This window comes from Phialemonium atrogriseum, assembly GCF_030411735.1.
Source record: "Phialemonium atrogriseum strain 8032-3 unplaced genomic scaffold QBC33scaffold_52, whole genome shotgun sequence".
NCBI lineage: Eukaryota > Fungi > Ascomycota > Sordariomycetes > Cephalothecales > Cephalothecaceae > Phialemonium > Phialemonium atrogriseum.
The window spans coordinates 23,635-36,531 of record NW_026848189.1 but is presented as its reverse complement, the minus strand read 5'-3'; the positions used below and the strand labels follow the sequence as shown (position 1 = coordinate 36,531).

The 12,897-nt window shown below is 53.4% G+C and overlaps 4 protein-coding genes across 4 annotated transcripts; 3 read left to right on the top strand and 1 right to left on the bottom strand.

Annotated features, from left to right (window-relative positions):
- Positions 1–1,852: 1,852 nt before the first annotated feature.
- On the top strand, positions 1,853–2,628 carry QBC33DRAFT_603692 (uncharacterized protein; the record flags this gene model as incomplete). The annotated part of the gene is made up of 3 exons (XM_060432201.1): positions 1,853–1,963; positions 2,240–2,322; positions 2,411–2,628. Exons 1-3 carry the CDS (start codon positions 1,872–1,874, stop codon positions 2,626–2,628), a joined length of 393 nt encoding a protein of 130 aa, XP_060278089.1. The 5' UTR covers positions 1,853–1,871.
- Positions 2,629–4,762: 2,134 nt separating this feature from the next.
- Positions 4,763–6,446, top strand: QBC33DRAFT_520048 (uncharacterized protein; the record flags this gene model as incomplete). Its single annotated transcript, XM_060426332.1, has 7 exons — positions 4,763–4,822; positions 5,103–5,288; positions 5,353–5,512; positions 5,620–5,694; positions 5,999–6,099; positions 6,144–6,259; positions 6,416–6,446. 7 exons carry the CDS (start codon positions 4,763–4,765, stop codon positions 6,444–6,446), a joined length of 729 nt encoding a protein of 242 aa, XP_060278088.1.
- A 1,591-nt stretch (positions 6,447–8,037) lies between these two features.
- On the bottom strand, positions 8,038–9,324 carry QBC33DRAFT_564325 (uncharacterized protein; the record flags this gene model as incomplete). Its single annotated transcript, XM_060430363.1, has 3 exons — positions 8,038–8,433; positions 8,528–8,798; positions 8,867–9,324. 3 exons carry the CDS (start codon positions 9,322–9,324, stop codon positions 8,038–8,040), a joined length of 1,125 nt encoding a protein of 374 aa, XP_060278087.1.
- A 2,411-nt stretch (positions 9,325–11,735) lies between these two features.
- Positions 11,736–12,776, top strand: QBC33DRAFT_603691 (uncharacterized protein; the record flags this gene model as incomplete). Its single annotated transcript, XM_060432200.1, has 2 exons — positions 11,736–12,074; positions 12,612–12,776. The coding sequence occupies 2 exons, from the start codon at positions 11,736–11,738 to the stop codon at positions 12,774–12,776; spliced, it is 504 nt and encodes a 167-aa protein (XP_060278086.1).
- Positions 12,777–12,897: the final 121 nt, after the last annotated feature.

The window sequence follows — 12,897 nt, the reverse complement described above, 5'->3', positions numbered from 1 at the left end:
AGAGACTGCGAAGGACAGTCGATGCCGCATTAACTATGACTGACCCAAGCAAGCCCATTATATAGATATCTGCAAATGTAGCCTCCTATTCATCGACTGCTTCTGGGTTAGGTCGCAACGGTACATGGCATGACCTCATGGAGTAGACGAGGTAGAGGACGATAGCAGCAAGAGTTCCTCTAGGTCGAGTTCTATGTCAGATTCGAACATAAGGTTAGTTGAGCTTGGGCTTGCCCCCCCGTTAGTCTCGGCGATCCAAGGACAGGAAAATAAACCAGCGCCTCTGTAGCAGCTATCATTACTCGCCCCCTGTTTATAGGAAGCTTGCGGATGGGTTTTTGGCAGGTGGCGTGTAGTTTCCGTAACCCGACGTTCATTGGCTTCCTCCTTTCCTCCCTAACTGCTGCGACTGAGCTGAGAATATCGTTTTCCCCTGTTGTCCTTCACATTTTACTGATCACTAAGGGATAATTAAGCCAGTCTTGCATATGTAGGAAACCTGTCCTGGCGGCGGGGCGGGGATTAGTCTGGACTAGGGTCTTGGGTGTGGGAAGATTGGCTGGGAGGGCGTTGGGGTTTTTGACGACACATTGCAAAGACTACTGAAGACTGAAAACCACAATGAACGGTGCACTTGACGGGCGCAGCCGGTGTGCTAGTTGAGAAGGACGGCGCACAGAGGCTGACCTGCTTGTACCACAACTAGGAGAACCATGGCCATGGAAATACTGTTATAACTTGTAAATGGAATCCCATCCCCACTTTTGCCACCTTGTGGATTCACCTTTGTCGGGCCCCCCCTTTGTTGGTTTCATCGAGCTAGCTTTCTTCCCAAGCTGAAGAACAGATCTCTGGAGGAAGTCGATGAGTTGTTCAATGCGAATCTTTGGGAGGGAATCTGCTTGAGGTTATGTGATGACTACTCTGACTTCTTATACTATGTGCGTAATCTAAACTCTGGGGTATGGGATTGAATAGCTTTGTGTTTATAGAGACCTAACTTTGGGTCGGAGGAACACTGCTCTCAGGTACCTGGCTTGCTAGGAGTATCTTGACGCCTAGAAGGCGGGCTAGAAGACCTCTAAGAGACCTAGTGGCCTTCTATAGCCCCTGCATAGACAGTTGCAAAGCTAGTTACAACTACAATGACTATACCTAACGACTTGCGTTTCCTGATTCAACGATAGTATGCTTTAAGAGCAGCCTCTCTTGCTTCTGTCTGTTTTGGAAGCTTATCATCTCCTTGCTGCGGAGGTAGACTAGCCCTAGCACATTTCATATTTCCATACCGACCCCCCTTTGGAACCAACTGCAGGAGGAGCATAAAGCTTTGGTGCGGAAGGGCTACACAGCTTGATGCCTGTCTTGGGTAGCCGATAAGTCTTGCTAAAGGTGTCTATGTCCTTTCAGCCAGCGCTGCTCCTACCTCTTCTTGAGCTCCTCGATCTCTTCCTTGGATCGACGCGGTGATAAGGATGCGCGACACTGAGGGATGGGAGGCGAAGGCTATTATCTTTGGTTAGCTTGGGCGAGGAGACGGTGGACTTGAATTAGGATTTTGCGGGTAGTGGGGTGGGTGGCGGGGCGCTGATGAGGGAGGTTAGGGAGTTGCGCATGGGCGGCATGGTTGGCATAATGTAAGACACTCCTGATCAGTCCTTGGCGACGCTGCTGCGGGCGCCAAGGCTGCGCTCAAGGAAGAAAACGAGAAGCGAGCTGCGAAGGGTTAGAAGGAGAAGCCTGCGAGCTTTGCGGCCTTGAACAAATATATCCTTAACCTATATTTAAAGGTAGCTATTTAAAGGCATTAATGGTATAAGCTTGACAAGTGGCATAATGAAGAGGACTTTGCTAGCACTGTCAAGGCAAAAATGAAGACGTTAAGAGGTGCTGGCGTCGTCACGGCTTTCACTCTCTTTGGCGATGTCAAGGATGAGATTGACTATGAGTTTGTAGTATGGATGTACGTAATCTCTACCTCCGGAAGGCCTTGTAAGACCAAATGAGAATGGACTGGTTGCATTGGAATGGAGACGGGCTTGGCGGTGGGGATCTTGCTGGGGCGTGGAGGGGAACACCATCTTGGGTTGATGTTGATATCGATGCTGCTTCTTCGGCGGCGGCGGCGGCGGGGACGGCGACGGGATGGCGGTGGTCTCAACGGCGCGTAGATGGCCCTGTGGAGCGCCTTCACCGGCCACAGTGTCCCCCGCTAAGGTGTCATGACGCTACACGGTAGCTGTTATGAGTCTGCTGGCACACTCGGTGATCTTTTTCGCCACCACCTTGTCTCCAGCCTCCCGAGCCGAGCCGAGTGGATCTGTTTGTCTCGGCCGCCATCTTGGCATACGGTTCCTCTTCTGAACGACTTGGGCAAAAGATAACGGCTCTCAACTAGATCCTTGATAAGTGGCGTTGAGCTATGTCTGGGGCAAGGTTCTGATGCGAAAGGCCCTTAAGGCAAACATGCTGACACTGGAGCAACCAGGTGCTCTCAGCCAAGAGTTCGCCGCCAAGATCCCAGCCACAATCCAACGCACGCCACACGCCTATCTGCAAGGTCGCGCTGTCCTGGCTCTCGCCTGTCGTCTTGCTCTTGGTGCTGAGGGCGATTGGATGACTGTGTAGAAGGAGGAAGTCTGCGTGGTTGATGGTTTGACTAGAGAGCTACCTCCAATTTGCTTCCGAACAAGACTGGCGCCAAATCCTTGTCAAAGAACCTTGTGCAGCGTTTTTTTCTAGTTAGGTAAAGAAAAAGAGTGATTGACTTGGTTAGAATCTTTACTTTTGCACTCTCTTTAGCTTATCGAAAGGGGAGGGAGGCCTCTGCTCAAGCCTCTATGTAGGTGACGACAGCAAGGACTCCAGCACATAACGCTAGGCCTACATTAAGTCGCCGCTCTGCGAGACAAAGGCGGCGTCATCACGATCTACTTCCTACCACCCCTCTGAAGACTAGCTCCTCACCATCCAACAACAACTAACAACAACCGATAACTTCTCACTTTGCATTCCGGCTGCTATCGTAGCTGACATCGAGGTTCCAAAGCGAGTCTCGAACAACTGACTTCTTCGACAGGCTGTCTAATACCAGATTTTCGCGGCTGACAGCAAGCGTGCGTTTTAAACGGGTCTCGGCGGCTGTAAAGGAGCGTTTGTAGGGATCCCTCTTGGCTAGCTCTAGTATACCCTGCTGTAGTCGCTTGAGGGGATTGAAACGAGAGCTCACAGCCCTTTCCTAACCAGCGGCGGAGGGAGCAAGCTCAAACTAGCGGCGACGACAGTCAAGACAGTGTAAGTCTACACCATATGCACTTGACGGCGATTCTCTAAAGGAAACCCACTTGGTGGTATGCGATTTACTTCTTAGCCTAGGCAAAGATTTACAAGAATATAAGTAGACGGACGATAGACATGGGATTGATTCGTCTAAGAATTAATTAGTAATTACATATTAGGTGAGAACCACTACTCCTACAGCCCCGGCAGAACGTCACATCGTTGGCGATGGCTTGAGAGCCTAGAGATGATGCCATCGCCACAAGCGTAGTTAAAGGGAAAAGGTAAAAGAAAAGATCTAAAAGAGGCATTCCCAGCCAGTGCTACAAGCCACAAGCCCATGTCATGGCCCTCTGCTTGCCAGAGATGGCGGGAACCCCGTCGCAACCACGCCACTCCCCCAAGCTCTCCACAGCAGTCTAGTTTTGTGTTGCTCCAGCTGTTGGCACCAGTCTCCCAGCCCGGCGATCCAGAGAAAGCGCCCCTAGACGGCTAGCAGCTTCGGTTTGTTCTTGGTTCGAGACAGTAACCACCCTGCTGGGTAGTGTGCCATCCCTGTCGGAATATTCGTTGACCTTGGGCTGGAAATTTGAGACTGTGCATCTGTTTGACTAACATAGCCATTTGAAGGGATGGGGAGAGGAAGGATGGAGAAGTGACGCGGTAGAAGGAGTGCTGGCGATGAAAGGGAAGAAGGGAAAGAAGGGCAAGAGTGCGAGACAGAGTATAGAGGAACCGATATGTGAACCTACTGCTGCTGCTATCGAGGAGATGTTTAAGCCTGCCTAGCCTTCTGAGGAAATTAAAGTTGAGGATGCTTTGGATCTAGGATAAGCAGAATCCTGCCCTCAGAGACTATAGCAGAGGCTATTCCTAAACCCAAGGATAAAAGACCTGTCGAGGTTGCCACTCCCAAGGCAGGCCGGGCGGGACTGGGCCTCAAGGCGGTGGACGTCATCGTCTTGGCGGCAGAGATGGACCCCTTGTGTTCGGCGGGCAAGAGAAAGCCGGGGATCTGGCCCTCGAAGCATCAAAGCACAAGGCCGGCTAGGAGGAAGACCTGGCGAAGTGAATGGAATGCGGCGGATCTTGATAAAACAGGTGGAGCTACAACGTTCTCGCTCGTCCATCCCATGGGCTGCGGGCAGTCAGTCGACCGCTGCGACTGCGACTTGCTTGTCACGGCCTCGTCAAGCGGCTTCTCCAGCGCATCGCCGCCCACCGTCATCTGCTTTGCCCCAATCGCAACCCGAAAAAGTGTCACCTTTCGGCTTCGCCGTCAGACGCCGGGGTAGGCGGGTCCTCGGGAGGACTGGAAGAGACGACTCTGGACCTGCCGCCGGTCCGACTCTACCTGTCATCCTACGAGTGGATAGAGCCCAGCAGCCGGGAGCGCCTACAATTCTTGGACATAGGCACCATCTGCGGGTATCCAATGCGCACAACTTGAATGCCACGTCTAATATGATGGCTCCCACACAGGATGCCCCGGCTATCCAGGATCCGCAGATTGTCGGAGAGTCTGGGGCTGTGGCTGTGGAAAGTCAGAGGCTTTGGACAGATGATCTTAGTCAAAGCGCCAAACCAAAGCAAGCACAGCCTGGAAGCTCCTTATGCACAGCACATAGTCTCAATGACGGGCTGCACATGAGCAGTGGCATGAGCCAGCACAGCCAGCATGGCACGCATGGCTAGATATCCCCTCAAGAGTACTCGTCAACCAGCGCGTCGCCGCACATCAAGCTTAACCAAGCGCCCCCTTAGCTTGGAAACTAATAGGCTCTAGGTTACTGCCTGCAATAGTTGTTATGGGATGTGGTTAGAGCCCCGCCCTTGGCCAGTACCGGAGCCCAACCTCGTTTCTGGACGGGATGGGATACTTCGTCGAAGATTACGAGCTTCAATTATCAGGCAGTACCGTCAGTACTGTCATTATCGATAGTATCGGCAGTACCGTCAATACCGTTAGCATTGACAGTACCGTCGGTATCGACAGCACCGGCAGTACTGTCAGTACCGTCAGTATCAGATCGGTAGTACCGGCAGTGCCGTCAGTACTGTTAGTATTGACAGCAAGCCCCGGCCGCCCAGCGCCCAGGTGCCAACAAACCCAAGACCCTGAATGCAGCCAGAACCCTGGCATCGCGCGACGGCTCTGCAGGTCTACCTGCAGATCCCAAGGGACTTATCGGTGCCGCCGCTAGAGAGGGGAGCGGCGTGAATAGCCCAAATGGTATGAGAATCACGAATGGCGCCGAAGTAAAGGAGGTGAACGGGGGGCGGCATAAGCATGCCTGCTCATGACCACTCGTGGGCCCCGAGACCGCAAACTCCGGCTAGTTCGCGATCGTACCAATCTGTTTGTCGCCAGCCCCGGCTCCGGCACTGGCCGCAACGGCGCGGGTGGGAGCAGTGGTGAGGATGATGAAAGGGCTTCGATCTAGGGGCAATTAGTTATCGCATTGTTGACTTTGCTAGTCACGTTTTCTTGTATTTTGGCACGGCGCTGGGGGATGATTGTGCAACTTGGAAAGAGGGGAGGAAAAAGGGGAGAAAAAGACGGAAGGAAAAGGGGGGGCAAAGGGTGGGTGACGCACCGTGCTGTTGTCGTCGGCCCGCTTCGGGGCCCGGCCTTCGCGGATCTTGCAGGCTAGGATTGAGGCTGCGTGGAAGGCCGCACCCGGATCCCTCCGGGCCCAGCCTCCTGGCACTGTCACAGCTCCCGGTCCACCACCTTCGGCGAAGCCCAAGGGCCCTCGCCAACAAGCCGAGCCAGCCGTGCGGGACCCGATTGTGCCCCTGAGCGCCGAGTCGGGCGGCGTAGGTCAGCCCCCACGCTCGTGAGCGAGCCCGTCGTACCGCAGATGTCAGTGGGCCACACCGAGATCCGGACCGCGCCTGGCGAGGGGCTCGCGGAACCCCAATCCCCGGGATCACGCTGTCTCGTCACACGTTACACACGCTTACGTGCGTCTAGTCGGTAAGGGCAAGAAGCCGCACGTCGTTGTTGCCACACCTGGTTGTTTGCTTGATCATTTAGAAAAGTCAAGGGGTTCTTGCTGCAGAGACTGAAGTACCCGATTCTAGACAAGGTTTCTCTAGAACGCTGACTTAACTAACCATGTTGTTTTCCTAGCTGCTTGACAAAGCTCCGGTCTCTGAATTAATGATTTTTCTGTGGTATAAGATCTATGCTGCTATGCTTCTAAGCAATATATTTGTAACGCCTGTGCTATGATTCACACCAGACCGGTGCTCCAGGTGGTGCTCCGGCTAGACTAGCAATTCGTCGGCGACCTGGATCAACACGACCTATGTGAAAGCCAGTCCCTGACCTAGGCTGGCAGCCGGATAACGGTATTCTCGGCATTGTCGATCCTGATCCGCACCCACTTGGTCAAACCTGGCAGGCGTTTGCAATACACATGCAGTCTCTTCCAAGTGGTCAAACATGCTGTCTAGCACTGTCTAGTTGGTCGTTATGTCAGACTGCTTTACCTGGGGGATGCTGCAGCTCTGGCGCACTACGGTATGCGTCGTGGCGAAAGAGTTGACGATCAAGACGTCTAGGCCATCCAACATCACAAAGCGGTAAGAGTTATTACCGTAAGGGCCGTCATCATCGAACAGCAACCTAACCCGAAATTCTTGCACACGATCACTCTCTTGCTAATGCTGTTGTTGATCAAGCTGGTCTTAGATTCTGAGAATCTAAGCTTGTTCGTGATACTAATGATCGTCTAAGACAGATACGCAGACACAGAACGATTCGAGAGCCCAGGGGGGACAAAGTTGTGTCATTCCAGCTCTAATAAGGATTGGCCGTAGGTTTCCTGCCTCGAGGGTATCCGCGGTTATGTTTCTCAAAAGGGCAAGGTTGATGGACGCGGGGTTGATCTGTGGCAACGCAACGTCTATGTTAGATCGGCAGCACTGGCAGTATCGGCAATACTAGCAGCTTTGCCAGTACCGGCAGTACCGGCAGTACCGTCGGTACCGTCAAAATTGTCGGTACCGTCAGTATTCTAGCCGAAACCAACAGGACTAGGCATACCTAGCCATCTTCAAAGGACTACATCAATGGATCTTCCACGTTTCGTCAGTGTCGTCACGGAGTTTGGACGTAGTCCTCCCGCGCAGCTGGTCGCTTTTGAGGTATAGCGGTGTCTCAGGGTCACGCCTAGGACGCTGGCGGCGTGATTGACATTACCTGGGGCGAATTCGACCGCTTCATTCGTGGGTTTGGACTCTCAGCCCTTGTATAGTTTCTTCTTAAGGGCGTTGACCGCGGCGTCGAACGGAACCTTGGATGTGAGTTGGACAACCTTGGTCTAAAAGTTGGGTGAGTTGGAAGGCAAGAGTTTGGCAATCTCCTCGGTGGTGAGGCGCCGCAGTTAGGGTTATGGCATGCGTCGGCGGTAAGTGGACACGCGATTATTATCGACGATGGGGGTTTGGTAGAGCATGTTGTCGAGATCCCTATGAAGTGCCGTATCGGGTCGCTTTAACTTTTTGTGGAAACTCCTCTCGCGGCTGTCGATCTTGCCTGTGCCAAAGCCTTTTACAAATGCAGAATACAGCGTCTGTAGTATTCGATCGCAGAGGCGGTGTCGCTTGCATCTATGAGATCACGTATCTTTCTTTCTAAAATCTCTAGCAAGCAACTTCCAAGTCCCTAGTGCATAAATATAGAAAAGCCTCTCCCTTGGGTATCTTTAAGTTAAACTCAACAACGCATATAAGGGCTCTGCTGTGCAATCACGCGTCAGGATCCGACTCGCCCGAGCTCATCGCCGGGGAACTAGACGACGCAAAGGCACTCTCCACCGTCGTGCCACTCGCATCCCGGAGTTTCTCGTCTGCACCCATCACTGTGCCAGGGTTAGCAGCAACCCGCAGCTTCGGGACATCGAGAGATGAAAGCTCGCTGTCCATGAAGAGCGCCCATCGCAAGATGTCGCACCTAACCTGCTTTTTCTGCTGCCGGAGCCCTGCTTCGCATCCCCCCTGGTCACTGGCGATTGTGCTCGCAATGTCAGCTATGCCATGCCAGATACTCTCGCAGAGGAAGATACTTATGCTGGGGTTGCGGGGGTCATCGACCGCACCTTCGAGGATGCGGGCGTGTGTGTGGGTAAGGTTGATTACGACAGCCTGGTAATATTTAAGCAGTCAGGAAGGAGTGTTCCGGATATTACTATGGCTGCAAGAGACTTCGAGGGATTCTTGGTGGCAGGGTGCGACGAACCGTGAAGCGGCGAACTGGCTCGACGACTTGCCGAGTTAGTTGCTGCGATAGCAGTATTGCCAGGGCACAGATCTCGCTCTGATAGACGGGAGGGAGACCTTCGTCCTCATTGTCTAAGTCAGATGACGAACTGTAGGTATCGGTTGCGATGATGCCGCCTAAGCACCGTGAACCTCGCATCATGGCCAAGCCAGACCATCCAAAGTTCGTTTTGTCGCTGTCTTTCTGCCCTTGGTTGAACGCAGAGTGATAAGGATCTCGAAAGTTGAACCTGTTAACGAAAATCTTGTTAGTCGGAATTTTCAATTCCTGTTTGGACTGAGGAACAGGACAACATACGGTTGTCGTCGAGAGAGCGCCGGATGCAATCCAACCAGGCCACTCTTCAAGCTCTCCTCACTTTCCAAGCACCGCCATGTAAGAGAACCGGCTATGAAGGCGTGGGTTGTAATAAAGTTGGCAGCCTTGTCTTTTAGGTTTTGCGCCTGAGGCGTGCGCGGATCCCATCGTCCTTCGAGGGGTTTGGCATCGAGCAGGGCATCGAGCTGGGCATCGGAGAGACGGGAGATGATGGTTGGCTGGGTTGTGACGGGAGGGAATATGATCCCGCACAGGGCATGTCTCGCGAGCTCAGTTGCGTCATGAGGAAACAGTAGTGCTTGTGCTTCGTGTTGACTATGGGCGATGGCTTGGATGAGTTTGTGGAGTGCGTAATACGCGGTGTCTGGGTGTGGCTGCGCAGGGTTTGCGCGAGAGTGGAGATTTGTCGACGAAATGTGGCTCTTAGTTGACGCCATAGTTGAGATAAGGAAAGAGAAACAGCCTCGTGCTCCGAGGCCCCTTCGCTAGATGAAACATACGTCACCGTGTTCGCGACCAGCTTTTTCGCCGCCTTGTCATCCCTTATCCACCGAAGCGGCAGCCACCACCGGATGGAGCCGATCAGAGCGCAGTTCCAGTGCGGGTCTTGGGATGCTGGTTCTACCAGCCGCCCGTACTTCAACGCTGCTGTGGATGCCGTTGTGAAAACGAAGGTTGGATGACTCGACATTTCCTCGCTGGGGTGGATTGCTCCCAATACAACCGCGGTCTTTTATTTCTTAGCCATAATTATATGTCCATTCTGTAAGCCCTGCTAATACTTCCATGTGTTAAAGGCATCGGCCCATTTTCGCAGCTCTCGAGAGAAGCTCATGAACTGTCTCCTTCTAAGCGAGTTCAAGCGTGACCCTTACGATGACCTCAAAGGAACCGTTGAGATTCAAGAGACAGCCGAGGTGGCAGCATTTCTGGCGACTTACCATGCTGCAGTATCTTCATCGAGAAACAGTGGAGGAGAAGGAGCAGGTCTAGGGCAAAAAGAAAAACATTGGTAAGTCAAGTAACCTCAACCTCGATCTTAATCTATATGCTAGATCTGTGTGCAAGAACATATCTTGATAACAACCTCGCGTCCTGCCTAGCATGGTTATGCTGTCGCAGTACAGATTGGACATCTCTATCATCCTGGCCCAGTACGAACCCGAGTGGCTCGACTACATCCGCAGCGGCCACCAGCCCGTCTTCTCGGAGGAACTTTCCGAGAAACACATGGTACGGATGAGGCGAATAGGGCTGTACAGGGCCAAGGAGCCTAGCCACATGTACCGCCTTGCGCATATTCTTGCAGCTCTTGTGATTAAAGACTCCCGGGACGCCGCCGCTGCCGCTGCCACTTTTGGAAGACGACCTGGGTGTTTGAACTAGCCGACCACTAGAGTAGGGGCTCACAGCACTCGACGGAGCCCCATCTCAGACGTCCATTCTTAGTCGCCGAGCTTGGAAATGGGAATTCGGGACGGTTAGGTCGAGTCTTAGGTTGCCTAATAATTAAGTCGCGGGCGGCTCGATCGGCTCGAGACGCTTCGACGGGCGGGCGAACCGCGCGTCCCTTTCGCACCGGGCTTCTTATCAGCATCGGAGGACGCGCGACGAGCGTATTTTGACGTTCGAGACCATCGCAGAGCTGTATGCACGTGCACTATTGGCAGTACTGGTAGTACCGTCAGGAGCATCAGATTTTCAATATCGACAGTATCGACGGGCAATTCCGGGTGTACCGACGGTACCGACAGCACTGTCAGTACCGTCAGTACCGACAGTACTGACAGTATTGACAGTACTGACAGTATTGACAGTACTGGCAGTACCGGCAGTACCGGCAGCAGCACTAGCAGCAAGTGTAGCCACATTTAGGAAGTCATCGTCTAGAGTTTCACAGCTAGGACCAGAACGAGGGTGGCGACAGACGACCTGATATGGACCATCGCCGAGGTTTGCCTGAGGCTTCCCGCCGCCCGTGGTAAGGTTCTCGCCACAGGCTTGATAATTTAGCCCATCTACCTAGCCGCTGCCAAACGGTGGGTTCACCTGGGATTGCTGGTGCATGTCTTAAAACTCAGCAACGGCCAGGAATTTCTGGACGCTGGTCGCCGGGGCGCGAGGTTTCCCCGGCCCCGTTTTGAAACATTTTGGGTGAGAGCGATCTGAAGCTGCGTGAGGGCCTTCGCTGGTCCTGGTCCGGCGCCTCGCGGGAGAAGGCGGAGGTCGAACGGCTCTTGACTGAGCGGGGCAGCAATGCGGTCGGTGTGCTGGAGGCAGACACCGCAGCAGCGTGGTTATTTATGTCGCCAACGGGAACGTCAACTATACTAGCATATGCTGCATGGTGAAACAATCGGTGCCTAAGATGAATGTGCATGTCTTCTCGCGGGCGAGAATGCCAGCCCTGACGCTTCTGGTAAGGGTCATCTTCTAGTCGTTTCTGCTTGCCCAACCCATCCGACTCTTCCCTATAAGGCGGCCATGTCTTATTTGATCGCACGGCAACCTTTTCTTGCTATGACTTCTCGAGGCTTATGATGATTGACCAGATTGCCCCAATACCTCGACTGCACGAGTACGAGCTGGCGCTCCAGGCCAGTTGAAAATGCCAACATAAGCTTCTGCGCCTCCCAATTGTACTTCGCATGGTCCACGGGGCCAGCGGAGGAACCTCTGCCAAAGATCCGCCAGCGGCTAGCAACAGCGCAGCAGTCACCATTCTGCGGCGTTTAAGCATCAGGATTGGCTAGCTGCAGCTGGGGACAAACGTCTTGCTGTTACCATTCCTCACGACGTCGTAGAAGCCGCCGTGTCAGCCAGACTCCCCTCTGCCTCTGTCCCCAACATGCTTGCGGCTATCACCAACGGCACAGCAGCTGGGATAAGCGCCGTCCCTGGGATTAAGGGCACCGTCGAGGCAGCTGTAACGAATGGCCTCAAGACTGCTTACGCCACCCACCATCTCCAATATCCCAAGGTCAATTCATCCCAACGTCTCGCATATCTACGAAGAACCAAAGACCAAGGCGAAGGTCTTGGCGTGAGAGCCGCCATAACGTTCGTCCTGCACCATCTTTCCCTTCGTGGCATTCTTAGGCCGCAAATTGAACTCGTGCTCAACGTCGGCGCGTGTGTGGCGGAGCTCCAAAAGCTGGCAGAGGGGGTTAAAAAGGAATCCCTGTCGGTTTGTGAAGAGGTTGTAGGAGAGTGTAAAGCAAATAGCTGTCCGCGAGCTGCGAGACAGCCTCCTCCCGCTGACCACGGTTCTGACGCCGAGGCCGGATGTCGTCGTGGCGACAACGGCGGGACCTACCTTGTAAATAGGAATGGACACTGCTAGATCAAGTGGTGCAAAGGACTAGTTTCGATCAAAGGGTGAAGATACTATCTGCCTCTGAGTCTCTGCCTTTCCGCCCTGCTAAACCATCCCAGTCGCCTGGGATTAAGGATCCCGCCTTCAAGGTGACCCCTTTGCCTTTGTTGCCCAGAGACCATGACTCCTCAAATCCCCGAACTCATCGGGCAGGATTTGGCTGTGTCAGGTGTCTAGGCCATTGGTCCGCGGACCAAATATGCCTACAGGTTCCAACTGAACCTCCCGACCTCTAGACCCTGCATCTCGCGCATGAATTTCCTCCACAGCCACTACAAGAAGGCTGGTTAGATCTCCAACGTCAACTTCCTCTACACGCTTTCCGTCTGTGTGACCAAGCCCATCTAGTTCATCAACCTGTGCAAGTGGCGCCCCCTTAACCACATGGAGATCAACGCCATTGGCTATTTCTGGAAGAGTTTTGGAGATTCTATGCAGATCGAGTACAAGGGATACCTCTCTATAGACATGTGGAAGGACGGCATCGAGTTTGTCGGGGACATCACTATCTAGGCAAAGGGATACGAAGTGTACATTTCACTTGACGAGGATGGCACTGGGGTTGGGGCCTTGCATGGCAAACATCATGTCTGAAATCTCAACATCTCCGACATTGCTAGGATTCACAACGCGG